This window comes from Oncorhynchus kisutch, linkage group LG30 (assembly GCF_002021735.2).
Source record: "Oncorhynchus kisutch isolate 150728-3 linkage group LG30, Okis_V2, whole genome shotgun sequence".
NCBI classification, from domain to species: Eukaryota; Metazoa; Chordata; class Actinopteri; order Salmoniformes; family Salmonidae; genus Oncorhynchus; species Oncorhynchus kisutch.
Window position 1 is genome coordinate 1,544,488 of NC_034203.2, and position 19,659 is coordinate 1,564,146.

Sequence of the window (19,659 nt, forward strand, 5' to 3'; positions counted from 1 at the left end):
TGTTAACCAATGCCTAGGCTTTAGCTCAGTAGGCTATGTTACTTTGATTGGGCTCTTCGAGGAAGAGGTCAAAGGGGGGTGAAGTGTAACACAGGTGGTCCGGGGACCACATTTGCGTGATAACTAACATTTCAGAGACAAGTTACATTGTCTGGCGCGCAGGATTGGGTTATAAACCCATCAGTCAAACTAACATGTCTTCAGGTCTCAGGCAATAAGTTTGCTCATCACATGCATGGATCACCAAACCACCTCTGTTGCATTTCCATTGAGGTGCACAGATCCTTCTGCTTCTGTTTGCCACAGAAAGTGTTGTTGTGCAGTGGGCCTGAGTTCAAATGCAGTCAGCTATATTGGTGCTATGATGGAGTATGAGGTCAAAAGTATGTATAAGGTCAAAATGTAACCTTGCTGGAGACTTGTTAGCTTCCTGTACTCATTCGGATGGGCTTCAGCTAAGTGGGCTAAAACAGTCTTCTGACGTGCAGGAGACCCGGTTCGCAACCAGTAAGTCACAAGAGCAAGAAAAGGTATTTAACTATATTGTAATGCGGGCCAAAATGCTGTTTTTTTCCCCCTCTCCTTCTAATGTGTCCATAGAGGGGAACAGAAGGCACCACCATGTTCCAGAGAAACTTCGCTTTCAAGAATGGGGTCATAATAGCTTATAGCCCAAACAGTTAAAATGCTAGTGCCAAATTCGTATAAAGAACTAACATTCAACATGCTACATTGGCTTCAGAAAACACCAGAAATCTGCTTAACATAGTGTTTGATTCTCTGTTCTCTTTTACCATTTCTTGCTGGCAGGGTACAGTACCAAGATGTTGTCTCTGGTTTTGAATCTGAAATTAGAGAACTGAATTTAAGAACTGAATCTAGACGCATCTGAGAAGTTGAATATATTAATCTTTGGTAAACTTGAAATGATGGTTTTTAACTTGATACACAGACAATGAATGCAATAGTTACCATATTGAAACTGAATATCAGGCCTCCCGATGTGGCGCAGCAGTCTAAGAGGCGTCATTACAGACCCGGGTTCGATCCCACACTGTGTTGCAGCTAGCTGCGACTGGGAGACCGCACATGAGGCAGCACACAATAGGCCCAGCGTCTTGCGGTTTAGGGGAGGGATTGGCCGGCTGGGATGTCCTTGTCCCATCGCGCTCTAGAGCATCCTGTGGCGGGCCGGGCGCATGCACGCTAACTTCGGTCGCAAGCTGTACAGTGTTTCCTCCGAAATATTGGTGCAGCTGACTTCCGGGTTAAGTAAGCAGTGTATCAAGAAGCAGTGTGGCTTGGCAGGGCCGTGTCTCGACCTTCGCTTCGTTGCAGCGATGGGACTAGACTGTAACTACCACTTGGATATCCACGAAAAAGCGGAGGCTAGCATTTTTTTTGGGGGGGGGGGGGGGGGGTGTAACTTTCTCACTCATAATTATTCACAATTCAGGATTATTTGTAATCATGGTAGCATCCACATTACTGTAGCATTTGTCATTGTCCCAATACTTTTGGCGCTCATGGTAAGTCTAAATAAACAAAACACTCCAGTGATAACTAACTTTTTCATTTGAAAACTGCTGTTCAGATCTTCGATTTAAAGGCTTAATCTGCAATATGTGCATCACCAATTTGGACTTTGAATAATACAGAATATAGCCATTGATTCCTGAGGAATAAAACCTCATGAGCTTAGTTCAACTCCATCAGAACCCAAAATATAATCTTGATTTACTCCATTGTTTGTAAATCATGTAATTGTAAACAACACTGTATAGCCTCAAAACATATCCTGAACAAAAATATAAAAATGTGTTGGTCCCATGTTTCATGAGCTGAAATAAAGATCCCAGAAATGTTCCATATGCACAAAACGCTTATTTTCCTCAAATGTTGTGCACAAATTTGTTTACATCCTTTTTAGTCAGCATTTCTCCTTTGCCAAGATAATCCATCCACCTGACAGGTGTGGCATATCAAAAAGCTGATTTAAACAGCATGATCATTACACAGGTGCATATTGTGCTGGGGACAATAAAAGGCCACTCTAAGATGTGCAGATTTGTCACACAAAACAATGCCACAGATGTTCATTTCTCTACCATAAACCTCCTCCAAGGTTGTTTTAGAGAATTTGGCAGTACATCTAATCGGCCTCACCACTGCAGTACACGTGTAATCACGCCAGCCCAGGACCTCCACATCCGGCTTCTTCACCTGCGGAATCGTCTGACACCAGCCACCCGGAAAGCTGATGAAACTGATGAATATTTCTGTCTGTTAAAAAGCCCATGTTGATATGGATGGTCAGTCATTGCATCCTTAGCTCTGTTTAGGAATTTGAGAGATTTACATTTCTCCAGCTCCATCCCTCAGCTGTTTACCAAAACTGTGGTGGGGTTTCACTTTATCTTTTGAACTGCAGATTGCCTCTTTAATGGGTAGGTTGATTCCTTGTTCACGAATGATACTTTGACACTATTTAATTCCAGTACACCAGAGGACACTTTGGAAATAGATGGAGGACAAAGACATGGGTGTTCGGAAATGTTGGCGATCCGGTGCAACTCCAGTCGTCACAATCCCTCGGCTTGTGAAGAGGAGGAACAAGGAGACCCTGGTTGCTGTCATCAAGACAGATTATGGTAGTGGCAGATTATGGTAGTCAGTGACAAGTGGAGAGCCTTTGCAGGTTTCTCAAAGGAGGATTACAGGTCAACCACAGTCAGAATTATGTAGACCCACTTCCAGGTCTGCACACTCAGAATATTGAGAGGGAGTGGCAGATTTACAAGAAGGAAGTGTGGCATGGAACCGGTCAAAGAAGTACCTAAAGAGGAAGCTCTGCTTCATAGAGTGGATATACGTTGGGGCAGGAGACACAAACATGGAGTCCTTGGTAGACTTTTCAAGGACATAAGGAATGTGAAAAACTGAGGTTGTGATGGTTTTGACCATTTGAAACGCAAAACTTGTGCATCACCCATGTGCAGCACACACCATACACATACACAAACGCTCTATGGGTCACCATAAACACACCGTTCTTATACTGGTCGTTCAGTACAGTTTCCTTTTAATTATACATTGCACACTACTCTGTCGAACTGAACACACCTCTGGCAACTGTCACGGTTTTCTTCTATCTCCTCCTCTGACGAGGAGGTGTAGCAGGGATCGGACCAAAACGCAGCGTGGTTATTTAGATTCATGTTTAATAAAGAAAGAACACGAACAGTTCAAAAACAATAAACGTAATACGAAAACCTAAACAGCCTAATCTGGTGCAAACTAACACAGAGACAGGAACAATCACCCACGAAACACTCAAAGAATATGGCTGCCTAAATATGGTTCCCAATCAGAGACAACGATAAACACCTGCCTCTGATTGAGAACCACTCCAGACAGCCATAGACTATGCTAGAAAACCCCACTAAGCCACAATCCCGATACCTACGAAAAACCCCAAGACAAAACACACCACATAAAAAACCCATGTCACACCCTGGCCTGACCAAAATAATTTAAAAAACACAAAATACTTAGACCAGGGCGTGACAGAAACCCCCCCCCCCCCCTCACAGACACAGCGAGAGAGAGAGAGAGAGAGAGAGAGAGACAATCACACACACACACACTATCCTGCCCCAATTTTTTATTTTTTATGGCTTCGCCCTTTTTTCAGTTTGAATGTTTCTTTCCTTCTCTTCTTCTGCTAGCTAGCTAAGCTAAGCTAAGCTAAGCTAAGCTAGCTGTTTACATAGCTTTGTGAATGAGTATTTTTCCTTGACAACGGGAGAAAAGTGTTGCCCCGTTCCCGGAGGTACTGCAATACCGGGTCGATGCGTGGAGCGGACGGAGCAAGCCCCATTTCCGACTCCCTGTTCGAAAATCCCCCCCCCCCCCAAGGTGCGGACTCCCGGCCGCACACCTAAACCTAAAGGGGAGGGTCCGTGTGGGCGACTGTCCACGGAGGCGGCTCCGGCGCGGGACATGGACCCCACTCCAACAAAGTCTTAGTCCACCTGCATCGCGTCCTTTGATTGGCGACCCATGCCCCCAACCTTGGCCTAGTAACCTTCACCAAGGGCCCCACTGGACTGAGGGGCAGCTTGGGACTGAGGGGCAGCTTGGGACTGAGGGGCAGCTCGGGACTGAGGGGCAGCTCGGGACTGAGGGGCAGCTCGGGACTGAGGGGCAGCTCGGGACTGAGGGGCAGCTCGGGACTGAGGGGAAGCTCGGGAGTGAGGGGAAGCTCGGGACTGAGGGGAAGCTCGGGACTGAGAGGAAGCTCAGGCAGGTAGTTGGCTCTGGCAGATCCTGGCTGGCTGGTGGTTCTGGCAGATCCTGGCTGACTGGCGGTTCTGGCAGATCCTGGCTGACTGGCGGACTGGCGGATCTGGAAGATTCTGGCTGACTGGCGGATCTGGCTGCTCGGGCTACTCCATGCAGACTGGCGGCTCTGGCTGCTCCATGCAGACTGGCGGCTCTGGCTGCTCCATGCAGACTGGCGGCTCTGGCTGCTCCATGCAGACTGGCGGCTCTGGCTGCTCCATGCAGACTGGCGGCTCTGGCAGTGCTGAACAGGCGGGAGACTCCGGCAGCGCTGTAAAGGAGGAAGGCTCTGGCAGCGCTAAACAAGCGGGAGACTCCGGCAGCGCAGAACAGGCGTGAGACTCCGGCAGCGCTGTAGAGGAGGAAGGCTCTGGCAGCGCTAAACAAGCGGGAGACTCCGGCAGCGCAGAACAGGCGGGAGCACCTGTGTTGATGGGACGGAGAGACAGCCTGGTGCGGGGTGCCGGCACTGGTGGTACCGGGCTGGGGACACGCACCTCAGGGCGAATGCCTTGCATACTATGCCAAACCAACAGCCTTCTCTCTATTCTGTCCAATATATCCTCAACACTCTCATACTCAGCACTCAGCTTCGCCGATAGCTCCAATTCCATCCATGGCTCCTTACGGTAAACAGTGGGAGTTGGCTCAGGTCTGACTCCTGACTCTGCCACACTCTCCCTGTGCCCCCCCAATACATTTTTGGGGCTGCCTCTCGGGCTTCCAGCCGCTCTGCCGTGCTAGCTCCTCCTGCTGCTGCTTTTGCTGCTGCTGCTGTTGCTCCTGCTGCACCTGTTGCTTCTCCTGCTGCTGCTGCCTCTGTTTACCACGCCGCTTGGTCCTTGGTTGGTGGGTGATTCTGTTCCTGTCTCTGTGTTAGTTTGCACCAGATAGGCTGTTTAGGTTTTCATGTTACGTTTATTGTTTTTGTATTGTTCATGTTTATTCGGTTATTAAACATGTATCAAAATTACCACGCTGCATTTTGGTCCGCCTCTCCCTCGGAAGAAAACCGTAACAGCAACTTTATGCATGGTGGGTGATATTCAAGTAAAGGTCACAGAGATGAAGAGAAAGGGGGAGCTACTTCCCCCTTCAACTAAGATGAGGACAAACATGTTTTCCTTGTTGCAGGAAGATGGTACTTTGTTACATTCAATAGAACCGGTTCAAAAAAAGAAAAACGTACATGAGTTTTTCCCCAAATTGAATTCAACTTCCCTGGTGCTGCAATGTCTCTCTCTTTCACTCACTCTCCTCGAGCAATGGCCCAACATGCACTGGCAGCCTTTAGCAATTAGGCCAAAAATGTTGATAGACAATTTTTGTTCATTAAAACATTGAGTTTAACATCGTGCTTCTGATGCGTTTCTTCATCACCAACAGGAAAGAGACACGTTTAAGCTTAGTGGTTGTTTGTTAACTTCCCTCTTGATTTATTTCCCTGGGTGCTCCAGTGTCTAAAGGTCATTTCAGTCATCCCAACATTGGTTGATTATTGCATATTAACTTAATCACTTTATTTCCATAGTCCCAATGCATGTCTACAGAGCGTTACTAGAGTGTTGGTAATTGCACAATTGCAACATGCCCATCAGTTGATATATACTCTCTAGGAAAACCAGTATATGCATTTACTCAATAAAATTGTATTTTTTTTAATATTGTTTTTTATCAGTAACGTTTTTACACGGTGTATAAAACATTAAGAAAACTAATATTCAGTTGCATTCCCCCTTTTCCCGTCAGATCAGCCTCAGTTCATCAGGGTGTCAAGTTGGAGTAAACTCTACAAGGTGTCAAGCGTTCCACAGGGATGCTGGATCATGTTGACTCCAATACTTCCCACAGTTGTGTCAAATTGGCTGGATGTCCTTTTGTTGGTGGTCGGGAAACTGTTGAGCGTTAAAAAAAAAAGCGTTGCAGTTCTTGACACAAACCAGTGTGCCTGGCACCTACTACCATACCCTGTTCAAAGTCACTTAAATCTTTTGTCTTGTCCATCCACCCTCTGAATGGCACACATACACAATCCATGTTTCAATTGTCGCAAGGCTTAAAAATCATTTTTTAACCTGTTTTCTCCCATTCATCTACACTGATTGAAGTGACATCAATAAGGGATCATAGACTGACCAAGTGAATCCAAGTGAAATCTATGTTATGTAAAGTGCAGGTGTTCTTAATGTTTTGTACACTCAATGTATATTGTCCCATAGAATTTTTTTTATTTTTTTATTTTTTTATTTTTTTTATTTCACCTTTATTTAACCAGGTAGGCTAGTTGAGAACAAGTTCTCATTTGCAACTGCGACCTGGCCAAGATAAAGCATAGCAGTGTGAGCATACAACAAAGAGTTACACATGGAGTAAACAATTAACAAGTCAATAACACAGTAGAAAACGAAGGGGGGGTCTATATACAATGTGTGCAAAAGGCATGAGGAGGTAGGCAAATAATTACAATTTTGCAGATTAACACTGGAGTGATGAATGATCAGATGGTCATGTACAGGTAGAGATATTGGTGTGCAGAAGAGCAGAAAAGTAAATAAATAAAAAACAGTACGGGGATGAGGTAGGTGAAAAGGGTGGGCTATTTACCAATAGACTATGTACAGCTGCAGCGATCGGTTAGCTGCTCAGATAGCTGATGTTTGAAGTTGGTGAGGGAGATGAAAGTCTCCAACTTCAGCGATTTTTGCAATTCGTTCCAGTCACAGGCAGCAGAGTACTGGAACGAAAGGCGGCCAAATGAGGTGTTGGCTTTAGGGATGATCAGTGAGATACACCTGCTGGAGCGCGTGCTACGGATGGGTGTTGCCATCGTGACCAGTGAGCTGAGATAAGGCGGAGCTTTACCTAGCATAGACTTGTAGATGACCTGGAGCCAGTGGGTCTGGCGACGAATATGTAGCGAGGGCCAGCCGACTAGAGCATACAAGTCGCAGTGGTGGGTAGTATAAGGTGCTTTAGTGACAAAACGGATGGCACTGTGATAGACTGCATCCAGTTTGCTGAGTAGAGTGTTGGAAGCCATTTTGTAGATGACATCGCCGAAGTCGAGGATCGGTAGGATAGTCAGTTTTACTAGGGTAAGCTTGGCGGCTTGAGTGAAGGAGGCTTTGTTGCGGAATAGAAAGCCGACTCTTGATTTGATTTTCGATTGGAGATGTTTGATATGAGTCTGGAAGGAGAGTTTGCAGTCTAGCCAGACACCTAGGTACTTATAGACGTCCACATATTCTAGGTCGGAACCATCCAGGGTGGTGATGCTAGTCGGGCATGCGGGTGCAGGCAGCGACCGGTTGAAAAGCATGCATTTGGTTTTACTAGCGTTTAAGAGCAGTTGGAGGCCACGGAAGGAGTGTTGTATGGCATTGAAGCTTGTTTGGAGGTTAGATAGCACAGTGTCCAAAGACGGGCCGAAAGTATATAGAATGGTGTCGTCTGCGTAGAGGTGGATCAGGGAATCGCCCGCAGCAAGAGCAACATCATTGATATACACAGAGAAAAGAGTCGGCCCGAGAATTGAACCCTGTGGCACCCCCATAGAGACTGCCAGAGGACCGGACAGCATGCCCTCCGATTTGACACACTGAACTCTGTCTGCAAAGTAATTGGTGAACCAGGCAAGGCAGTCATCCGAAAAACCGAGGCTACTGAGTCTGCCGATAAGAATATGGTGATTGACAGAGTCGAAAGCCTTGGCGAGGTCGATGAAGACGGCTGCACAGTACTGTCTTTTATCGATGGCGGTTATGATGTCGTTTAGTACCTTGAGTGTGGCTGAGGTGCACCCATGACCGGCTCGGAAACCAGATTGCACAGCGGAGAAGGTACGGTGGGATTCGAGATGGTCAGTGACCTGTTTGTTGACTTGGCTTTCGAAGACCTTAGATAGGCAGGGCAGGATGGATATAGGTCTGTAACAGTTTGGGTCCAGGGTGTCTCCCCCTTTGAAGAGGGGGATGACTGCGGCAGCTTTCCAATCCTTGGGGATCTCAGACGAGATGAAAGAGAGGTTGAACAGGCTGGTAATAGGGGTTGCGACAATGGTGGCAGATAGTTTCAGAAATAGAGGGTCCAGATTGTCAAGCCCAGCTGATTTGTACGGGTCCAGGTTTTGCAGCTCTTTCAGAACATCTGCTATCTGGATTTGGGTAAAGGAGAACCTGGAGAGGCTTGGGCGAGGAGCTGCGGGGGGGGCGGAGCTGTTGGCCGAGGTTGAAGTAGCCAGGCGGAAGGCATGGCCAGCCGTTGAGAAATGCTTATTGAAGTTTTCGATAATCATGGATTTATCAGTGGTGACCGTGTTACCTAGCCTCAGTGCAGTGGGCAGCTGGGAGGAGGTGCTCTTGTTCTCCATGGACTTCACAGTGTCCCAGAACTTTTTGGAGTTGGAGCTACAGGATGCAAACTTCTGCCTGAAGAAGCTGGCCTTAGCTTTCCTGACTGACTGCGTGTATTGGTTCCGGACTTCCCTGAACAGTTGCATATCACGGGGACTATTCGATGCTATTGCAGTCCGCCACAGGATGTTTTTGTGCTGGTCGAGGGCAGTCAGGTCTGGGGTGAACCAAGGGCTGTATCTGTTCTTAGTTCTGCATTTTTTGAACGGAGCATGCTTATCTAAGATGGTGAGGAAGTTACTTTTAAAGAATGACCAGGCATCCTCAACTGACGGGATGAGGTCAATGTCCTTCCAGGATACCCTGGCCAGGTCGATTAGAAAGGCCTGCTCACAGAAGTGTTTTAGGGAGCGTTTGACAGTGATGAGGGGTGGTCGTTTGACTGCGGCTCCGTAGCGGATACAGGCAATGAGGCAGTGATCGCTGAGATCCTGGTTGAAGACAGCGGAGGTGTATTTGGAGGGCCAGTTGGTCAGGATGACGTCTATGAGGGTGCCCTTGTTTACAGAGTTAGGGTTGTACCTGGTGGGTTCCTTGATGATTTGTGTGAGATTGAGGGCATCTAGCTTAGATTGTAGGACTGGCGGGGTGTTAAGCATATCCCAGTTTAGGTCACCTAACAGAACAAACTCTGAAGCTAGATGGGGGGCGATCAATTCACAAATGGTGTCCAGGGCACAGCTGGGAGCTGAGGGGGGTCGGTAGCAGGCGGCAACCGTGAGAGACTTATTTCTGGAGAGAGTAATTTTCAAAATTAGTAGTTCGAACTGTTTGGGTATGGACCTGGAAAGTATGACATTACTTTGCAGGCCATCTCTGCAGTAAACTGCAACTCCTCCCCCTTTGGCAGTTCTATCTTGACGGAAGATGTTATAGTTGGGTATGGAAATCTCTGAATTTTTGGTGGCCTTCCTGAGCCAGGATTCAGACACAGCAAGGACATCAGGGTTAGCAGAGTGTGCTAAAGCAGTGAGTAAGACAAACTTAGGGAGGAGGCTTCTGATGTTGACATGCATGAAACCAAGGCTTTTTCGAACACAGAAGTCAACAAATGAGGGTGCCTGGGGACATGCAGGGCCTGGGTTTACCTCCACATCACCCGCGGAACAGAGGAGTAGTAGTATGAGGGTGCGGCTAAAGGCTATCAAAACTGGTCGCCTAGAGCGTTGGGGACAGAGAATAAGAGGAGCAGGTTTCTGGGCATGGTAGAATATATTCAGGGCATAATGCGCAGACAGGGGTATGGTGGGGTGCGGGTACAGCGGAGGTAAGCCCAGGCACTGGGTGATGATGAGAGAGGTTGTATCTCTGGACATGCTGGTAGTAATGGGTGAGGTCACCGCATGTGTGGGAGGTGGGACAAAGGAGTTATCAGGGGTATGAAGAGTGGAACTAGGGGCTCCATTGTGAACTAAAACAATGATAACTAACCTGAACAACAGTATACAAGGCATATTGACATTTGAGAGAGACATACAGCGAGGCATACAGTAATCACAGGTGTTGAATTGGGAAAGCTAGCTAAAACAGTAGGTGAGACAACAGCTAATCAGCTAGCACAACAACAGCAGGTAAAATGGCGTAGACTAGGCAACGGGGCCAACAGATAAAACAAACAAGCAGAATGGAGTACCGTGATTTATGGACAGTCCAGCGTGCATCAGCTATGTAGCCAAGAGATCAGTGTCCAGGGGGCAGCGGTGGATGGGGAAGGGAAGCTGGACTGGCGAGTGTTATCCAGGTAAAAAAAACGAACAATGACTAAATAGCTTGTAGCTAGTTAGCTGGTTAGCTTCTGGAGGTTCTTGAGTGTGTTCTAAAAATAAATAAAAAATAATAGCGATTCCGTATCACATTGGGTGAGGCAGGTTTCCGGAAGGTATAAACAAATTAAAAGTCAAAAGAGATAGAAAGTAAATATGGGTCCGGTGGGCGTTTGGGACGCGGAGATTCAGGCGGTTAGCAGGCCTGTGCTAACAAGCTAACAGTTTGTAGGCCCGGGCTAGACAAGGTAGCAGTTAGCGGACCGGAGCTGGACAAGCTAGCAGTTAGCAGGCCGAATTAGCAAGCAGGGAGATAGCGAGGGCTAGAGAGTTAGCCTTTGGGGGACGTCGCGATGGGGTGAGTCTGTTTATTCCTCTTCATGCGGTGACATCGATAGACCGGTCGTGGGCCCGGGTATTGTAGCTCAGGAGTATGCTACGGTGGTAGCGCAGGCCGGGCTAGCTTCAAGCTAAGTGGGTGGAAACGCTAGCCAGGGGTAATCATCCAGGGTTGCAGTTTAGCTAGATAGCTAGTTGTGAAGATCCAGCGTATTTGGAAGCTTAGGTTTAGCAAAATGTTTTTAAAGGGATAGCTATGTAAAAAACGAAAAATATGTAAAAAACGAAAAATAAACAAAATATAAACAAAATATACAGGGACACGACACGACAGGACGACTTACTGCTACGCCATCTTGGATTCTATTCCAAGATGAATAAACTGTACTCTTAATTTTTTGCAATTCCTAGTGGTGACCCCACTGCAAATCCAACTTTGAATACCTCTGCTGCAAGCAGTCTATGGACAAGGTATGACAGCAATCCGTGCCTCTGTTTAGTCTCTCTGACACTGTTTCCACATGCTAATGTTTTAGCATTTGTGGCTCAAATCACATTCAAGTCATTGGAACGATATTGGATTTCACGCATCATGTCCAATTCATACGAAAGTATCTAAAATCGATTGAAGCTCAACAACGTCACTGAGATAATTTGAACATGATGTGTGAAAAATGCTAGTATCGGTGCCATGCCTTGAATGGTATTTGTGCTATAAAGGCTAAAGCATTAGCATGTGGAAACAGTGCCGCTAAGGAAACTAAACCAAAGCACGGATTGCTGTCCATATACGGCTTACAATGAAAGGAAACCAATATGTAACTGATATGCAGTTGAAATGCTGCTGATAGTCTACAGATGGTTTGTTGAGCATCTATAGATGGAATATCCAAATAAAGTGTTACCGAATAGATCAACTAAGTGAGCATCTATAGATGGAATATCCAAATAAAGTGTTACCGAATAGATCAACTAAGTGGAAGTGGGAGGAGAATAATAGGTTTGGGAAACACTGCTCTAACCCTTTGATGTTTGCAGATCTGTAAGAAGTAAACAATATGGTAGAAGTCCTACCACTACACGGTCTGCTTATACTTATTCAGACAACTCAGATCTGCAAGCATAGAAGGGTTATAGGGTCAGGGGGATGGATAGAATTAGAATAGGCTGTCTCTCAAGTCTTTTGTATGCCTTACATGTTCTCCTAGAAAGTGTTTCCCAAGTTGTTAATTCAGCAGTAACACAACTACATTTATGACTACACAGAAATTACCTTCTGTTTGTGTGTCTCCTCAGTTCTATCCTCAGCCCTTGACCTGGTGGACCTGAGCGAGCCCAGTGAACGCAGTAGCAGGAAGGTCAGCGTCAGGGAGCGTCCGAGCCCCTTGGGGCCCCATAAGGGAAATTCTAAAAACAGCCCACGGAGAGGGAATAGACGAGATGAGACAGAGCTCATCCAGGTGGAGGTGAAGCGCGCATCGAGCGCTCGCACCCCACGAGCACCCGAGAGGGTCTCCCTAGAGTCAGGTATTGACTGCACGATGTGTGTGTTTGGATTGAGGGGGGGTGGGTGAATGTTTTGTGCATGGGGGGGTTGTGTGTTTGAGTGTTACAACATGCAGTTGTCTTCATACTGTGTACCTACAGCAATATCATTAGACATTCATATTGGGAGGACACTTACAGTGCCTTCAGAAAGTATTCACACCTCTTGAATTTTTCAACATTTTGTTGTTACAAAGTGGGATTAAAATTGATTTAATTTTCATTTTTTGTCAATGATCTACAGTGAGGGAAAAAAGTATTTGATCCCCTGCTGATTTTGTACGTTTGCCCACTGACAAAGAAATGATCCGTATATCATTTTAATGGTAGGTTTATTTGAACAGTGAGAGACAGAATAACAACAACAAAATCCAGAAAAATGCATGTCAAAAATGTTATAAATTGATTTGCATTTTAATGAGGGAAATAAGTATTTGACCCCTCTGCAAAACATGACTTAGTACTTGGTGGAAAAACCCTTGTTGGCAATCAGAGGTCAGCCATTTCTTGTAGTTGGCCACCAGGTTTGCAAACATCTCAGGAGGGATTTTGTCCCACTCCTCTTTGCAGATCTTCTCCAAGTCATTAAGGTTTTGAGGCTGATGTTTGGCAACTCGAACCTTCAGCTGCCTCCACAGATTTTCTTTGGGATTAAGGTCTGGAGACTGGCTAGCCCACTCCAGGACCTTAATGTGCTTCTTCTTGAGCCACTCCTTTGTTGCCTTGGCCGTGTGTTTTGGGTCATTGTCATGCTGGAATACCCATCCACGACCCATTTTCCATGCCCTGGCTGAGGGAAGGAGGTTCTCACCCAAGATTTGACGGTACATGGCCCCGTCCATCGTCCCCTTGATGCGGTGAAGTTGTCCTGTCCCCTTAGCAGAAAAACACCCTCAAAGCATAATGTTTCCACCTCCATGTTTGACGGTGGGGATGGTGTTCTTGGGATTATTGGCAGCATTCCTCCTCCTCCAAACACAGCAAGTTGAGTTGATGCCAAAGAGCTCCATTTTGGTCTCATCTGACCACAACACTTTCACCCAGTTGTCCTCTGAATCATTCAGATGTTCATTGGCAAACTTCAGAAGGGCATGTATATGTGCTTTCTTGAGCAGGGGGACCTTGCGGGTGCTGCAGGATTTCAGTCCTTCACGGCATAGTGTGTTACCAATGGTTTTCTTGGTGACTATGGTCCCAGCTGCCTCGAGATCATTGACAAGATCCTCCCGTGTAGTTCTGAACTGATTCCTCACCGTTCTCATGATCATTGCAACTCCACGAGGTGAGATCTTGCATGTAGCCCCAGGCCGAGGGAGATTGACAGTTCTTGTGTGTTTCTTCCATTTGCGAATAATCGCACCAACTGTTGTCACCTTCTCACCAAGCTGCTTGGCGATGGTCTTGTAGCCCATTCCAGCCTTGTGTAGGTCTACAATCTTGTCCCTGACAGCCTTGGAGAGCTCTTTGGTCTTGGCCATGGTGGAGAGTTTGGAATCTGATTGATTGACTGATTGCTTCTGTGGACAGGTGTCTTTTATACAGGTAACAAACTGAGATTAGGAGCACTCCCTTTAAGAGCGTGCTCCTAATCTCAGCTCGTTACCTGTATAAAAGACACCTGGCAGCCAGAAATCTTTCTGTTTGAGAGGGGGTCAAATACTAATTTCCCTCATTAAAATGCAAATCAATTTATCATTTTTGACGTGCGTTTTTCTGGATTTTTGTGTTGTTATTCTGTCTCTCACTGTTCAAATAAACGTACCATTAAAAATATAGACTCATCATTTCTTAGTCAGTGGGAAAACATACAAAATCAGCAGGGGATCAAATACTTTTTTCCCTCACTGTACACAAAACACTCTAATGTAAAACTGTTAGTCACCTTTAGCAGCGATTACAGCTGTGAGTCTTTCTGGATACGTCTCTAATCTCTTTCCCCCTAAGAAATAAAGGCTCTAAGAGATTTACACAACATAATTGTACAATATTTGTCAGTTGGAGAGCCTATCATTCAGAGGTATTCAGAGGTCAAGACTGCAGGTGCTGGGGGAAGAGAAGGAGAGAAAAGAGCGCAAGAGCTGTTCGAGATAGCAGGTCCGGGACAAGGTAGCATGACCGGTGAACAGGTCAGGGTTCCATAGCCGCAGGCAGAACAGCAGAAACTGGATCAGCAGCACGAACAGGTGGACTGGGGATGAGGACAGCGACAAGTCGTCCTGAGGCATGGTCCTAAGGCCGAGTATAGCCCGTGACGATCTCCCCACCGCACTTGCCCAAGGAAAGGAAGGATGGGAGAGAGCAAGCAAGCCAGTGACTCAGCCACCATAATAGGGTCAGAGGCAGAGAATCCAAGTGGAAAGAAGGGAGCCGGCTAGGCAGAGACAGCAAGGGTGGTTCGTCACTCCAGTGCCTTGTTGTTTACCTTCGCACCCCTGGGTCAGAAGAGATGAGTCTTGAGTAAAGACTTTCACATGGACCGGCCGACCAAAAACTGAGCTCTTTAGGAGAAAGCTCTGCATCCAGTTGTTTGCTTAGAAGGCCTGCTTCTTGTGAACGTAGCGTAGGTATGTACGGCAGGAACAAATCGGTGAGATAGGTACAGTAGGAGTAAGTCCATGTAATGCTTTGTAGGTTAGCAGTAAAACCTTGAAATCAGCCCTAGCTTTAAGAGGAAGCCAGGCTAGCACTGGAGTAATATGATCAAATTTATTGGTTCTATTCAAAATTCTAGTAGCTGTATTTAACACTAGCTGAAGTTTATTTAGTGCCTTATCCGGGTAGCCAGAGAGTAGAGCATTGCAGTAGTCTAATCTTAAAGTGACAAATCATTGATTAGCTTTTCTGTACCATTTTTTTACAAAATATTTCAGGTTTGTGCAATGTTACGAAGTTGGAAAAAGCCTGCTCTTGAAATATTTTTGATATGTTTATTTCTTTTTACCATAAACTCCCTAGTCTTTGTTGATGACAAGCATACCCATAACATGATTCAGCCACCACCATGCTTGAAAATATGAAGAGTGGTACTCAGTGATGTGTTGTGTTGGATTTTCCCCAAACATAACACTATGTATACAGAGCATTAAGTGAATTTCTTTCCACATTTTTTGCAGTTTTACTTTAGTGCCTTATTGCAAACAGCATGCATGTTTTGGAATATTTTATTATGTACAGGCTTCTTTCTTTTCACTCTGTGGAGTAACAACAGTGTTGTTGATGCATCCTCAGTTGTCTCCTTATCACAGCCATTAAACTCTATACATTGGCCTCATGGTGAAATGCTTGAATGGTTTCCTTCCTCTAGGGCAACTTAGTTAGGAAAGACGCCTGTATCTTTGTAGTGACTGAGAGTATTGATACACCATCCAAAGTGTAATTAATAACTTCACCATGCTCAAAGGGATATTCAATGTCTTTGCGAGGCATTGGAAAACCTCCCTGGTCTTTGTGGTTGAATCTGTGTTTGAAATGTACTGTTTGACTGAGGGACCTTACAGATAATTGTAAATGTGGGGTACAGAGATGAGGTATTTGTTTAAGAATCATGTTAAACCCTGTTATTGTCCAGGCAACTTATGTTAATTGTTAAGCAAATGTTTACTCCTTATCTTATTTAGGCTTGCCATAACAAAGGGGTTGGATACTTATTGACTCGAGGCATTTAACTTTTCATTTTTAATGTGCTCAATTTTAAATTCAGACTGTGTAACAACAAAATGTGGAAACAGTCTAGGGGTGTAAATACTTTCTGAAGGCAGTGAATGTGCTTTTCATGAGAAGGATACAAAAGGCATAACAATCTCTTCACTCCATTCCTATTACTGTTTTGGCTTAAATCCCTGTGTCCCAAATCACTGCTCAGAGCTACTTTAAAATAGGCCAGATAAAGGTTTCACTGGATTGACAAATTCCTTTCATGTAGAAATGTCAGTTTGCCAGTAAGTAATAAATTGGTCAATTGACCAGTGCAAAGCCTCAAGCCACACAGCTATCCTATTTTCAACATCATCATGGTACTGTCATTTGATTTATGCAGTGACATGATTAAATGCTGCTGCTGATTGATTGTAAATCTCTGTCCTTAGCCTAATGTCTAATTTAGATGTCTCTATAACCACGTTTCCATTCACAGTTTTAGAGTCAATTAGTAAAGTCAATCAGTATAAAAAATAAAATCATGACAGCTATGATGGAAACAGGTAGCTTCGGTAAAATTGTATAAATATTGATAGATCATTTGTTCATTCGACGTGGTGGGATCTTTTTATTTTGGTAAAATAAATTATGTGAGAAATGGAGTTGGAAACGCCTTTATGTGCAAATATTGATATAATAACCATCATATGGAAATAAAATTTGAGTCACGCAATGATATTGTGTGTGTGGTCCTCCTACTACGACTTGGGAAACCATGTAGTTCATTAGGCTACAGATGAAATCATTTACGATGAACTTCACAGGGTGGTGAAAGTGCACAGTGATCTTGATGCTCCTTTCTAATAAATATCGAGGGCCTTATTCTGGTGACATGATGATTGATGCTTGACTGCCACTTGACAAATAAAAAATATTCTTGCTCTTATCCATAATAATCATCATCAGGGACTAGCCTACTTGCACTGTATCTGCGAGCTGTTGGCTAGAGCGCAAGTGCCAAGACTAGAATCGGCACATTTGCTATTTAACGCAACAGTTTGAGACGAGACTATGGGTAGAGTTAAAAATGTGAGGGAAACACATTGAACTTTATTTGGTACATGAAAACATAAGCAAATAATTACATTTTGTGTGCACTATGTCATCACACACTGACTTTTATCCGCAACAAGTCTGTTTGGTGGGAAACACACCACTGGGGTGAAAATGTATGTAAACCTGGCTACTGACACTGACTGACCTAGGGGCAATTTTTCAAAACTTTCGTACACACAGATTTGATTGTAAATTGTACAACCAGCTAAATCCACACCAACCATTGCAATTTATAAATCTTGAACTTAACATCAAGATACAGTGGGGCAAAAAAGTATTTAGTCAGCCACCAATTGTACAAGTTCTCCCACTTAAAAATATGAGAGAGGCCTGTAATTTTCATCATAGGTACACTTCAACTATGACAGACAAAACGAGAAAAAATAATCCAGAAAATCACATTGTAGGATTTTTTATGAATTTATTTGCAAATTATGGTGGACAATAAGTAATTAGCATAATGATATAGAACTGTTTGCATAATGCTATCCACAAAGTACTGTTAGCATAGTGCTATCCAACAATAGGAACTTAACAGTGATGCAAATTGTGGATATCATTATGCTAACAGTTCTATGTTTCTGTCTATATCTTGTGGATAGCATTTTGCTAACAGTTCTATGTTCTTGTCCATGTTGTTGGATAGCATTATGCTAACAGTTTTATGTTTCTGTCTATATCTTGTGGATAGCATTATGCTAACAGTTCTATGTTTCTGTCTATATCTTGTGGATAGCATTTTGCTAACAGGTCTGCACCCTTTATCCTTCTGCTCAGTCAGTTCCTCTTCTCCTTTGGAGAAATGGGAGGAAGTGAATCTTCACCCTGAAGGTGCCCTGAATGACAGCAGGAAGAGACGATACGAAAATAAGTGCACCTCACACCACTCCTCCAGTGAATTAATATGGTAAAGACATTTTTATAAGCCTGTAAAAGGCTTTATTTATTTATTATTTAACATTTTATTTAGCTAGGCAAGTCAGTTAAGAACAAATTTTTATTTACATTGACGGCCTACCTTGGCTATACTTTCCATCTTGTCCACTTTAAACGTCAAGCCTTAACGTGTTAGAAATGGAGTTCAATCAATTATGTGTTAAGTTACAGGAAACAAAACATAAAAAATGTAATATTACTAGAAATATGAACAGTGGTTGTGAACAGATTTTTTATTTTGTTGTACAACTGTAGTGTTAGAGTATATTGTAGAAGTATATATTTCCCTTCGATACCAGAAATGTTTACCCTTCTTTCTCCCCAGGTCAGCAGAGTTTAAAACAAATCCATCTGTGAAAAACTCATTTGAAGTCAATAGCATTGATGACGAGGACCACATATCAGCACTAAAGGTCTACAGAACCTCCATTAACATGTATACTAATAGAAAAGTATGTGAAGTTATGGTATCTTCCTTGAAAATAACCATATACAGGTCAAGTTTCACCACAAAGTGTGAGGATGTATCGTAAGCTATTTTAAATGATATATTGGTGTCTCCATTGCCTTCTGGGATTATAAGTGTGACCCCTCACACAGTTAAAGGTGAGGGTGTTTTTGCTGATCTTGCATTTCTGTGTGTGTGTGTGCGTGTGTGTGTGTGTGTGTGTGTGTGTGTGTGTGTGTGTGTGTGTACGTACACATTTCTGTGTCCTACAGGACCCAGTACCCCAACAAGTGCGGCCCAGTCTCCGTCACCTCTTGGGCAGACATCATTCCCAGGAGGAGGAGTTTGTAAGGGCAAAGGCTGCTGTAGAGGTGAGAGATTAATACACACACACACATAATCTAAGATATTTGTTTGCTGTAAGTAGTAGTTTGGTAATGGCTAAAACTTTAAAAACATCCTACACATCTGTTATCTACAAGTTTCCACATGCACAGGATACAACAGGTGTAAAACGGTACAGTGAAATACTTACCTTGAGAGCTCTTTCCAAACAATGCAGTAGTAATATACGGTAGATAATAATAGGAAATAGAATAAAAAATGAAAGCAAAAACAAAAGACATACAATAACTACAATGAGAGTTAACTTCTTGCGTCGAGCCATCCCGGATCCGGGATCGTGACTACAGCCTCGACTATTCATGAAAATCGCAAATGAAATGAAATAAATATGCTAGCTCTCAAGCTTAGCCTTTTGTTAACAACACTGTCATCTCAGATTTTCAAAATATGCTTCTCAACCATAGCAAAACAAGCATTTGTGTAACAGTATTGATAGCTAGCGTAGCATTTAGCGTTATCATTTAGCATTAGCATTCAGCAGGCAACATTTTCACAAAAAACAGAAAAGCATTCAGATAAAATCATTTACCTTTGAAGAACTTCGGATGTTTTCAATGAGGAGACTCTCAGTTAGATAGCAAATGTTCAGTTTTTCCTGAAAGATTATTTGTTTAGGAGAAATCGCTCCGTTTGGTGCGTCACGTTTGGCTACCAAAAAAAAAGTCATCAAAACGCCAAACTTTTTTCCAAATTAACTCCATAATATCGACTGAAA

General features: G+C 44.2%; 1 protein-coding gene and 1 pseudogene across 2 annotated transcripts in view; one reads left to right on the forward strand and one right to left on the reverse strand.

The window, feature by feature from the left end:
* pex5lb (peroxisomal biogenesis factor 5-like b) overlaps positions 1-19,659 on the forward strand; it is a 159,972-nt gene that overhangs the window by 99,373 nt on the left and 40,940 nt on the right. For both annotated transcript variants that reach the window (XM_031810683.1, XM_031810681.1), the window contains exons 3-6: positions 12,155-12,385; positions 17,933-18,062; positions 18,417-18,504; positions 18,812-18,910. In XM_031810683.1, the coding sequence (XP_031666543.1) occupies positions 12,155-12,385; positions 17,933-18,062; positions 18,417-18,504; positions 18,812-18,910 (548 nt within the window). The remainder of the gene's footprint in view (positions 1-12,154; positions 12,386-17,932; positions 18,063-18,416; positions 18,505-18,811; positions 18,911-19,659) is intronic.
* LOC116358698 (uncharacterized) lies at positions 3,818-3,901 on the reverse strand (annotated as a pseudogene).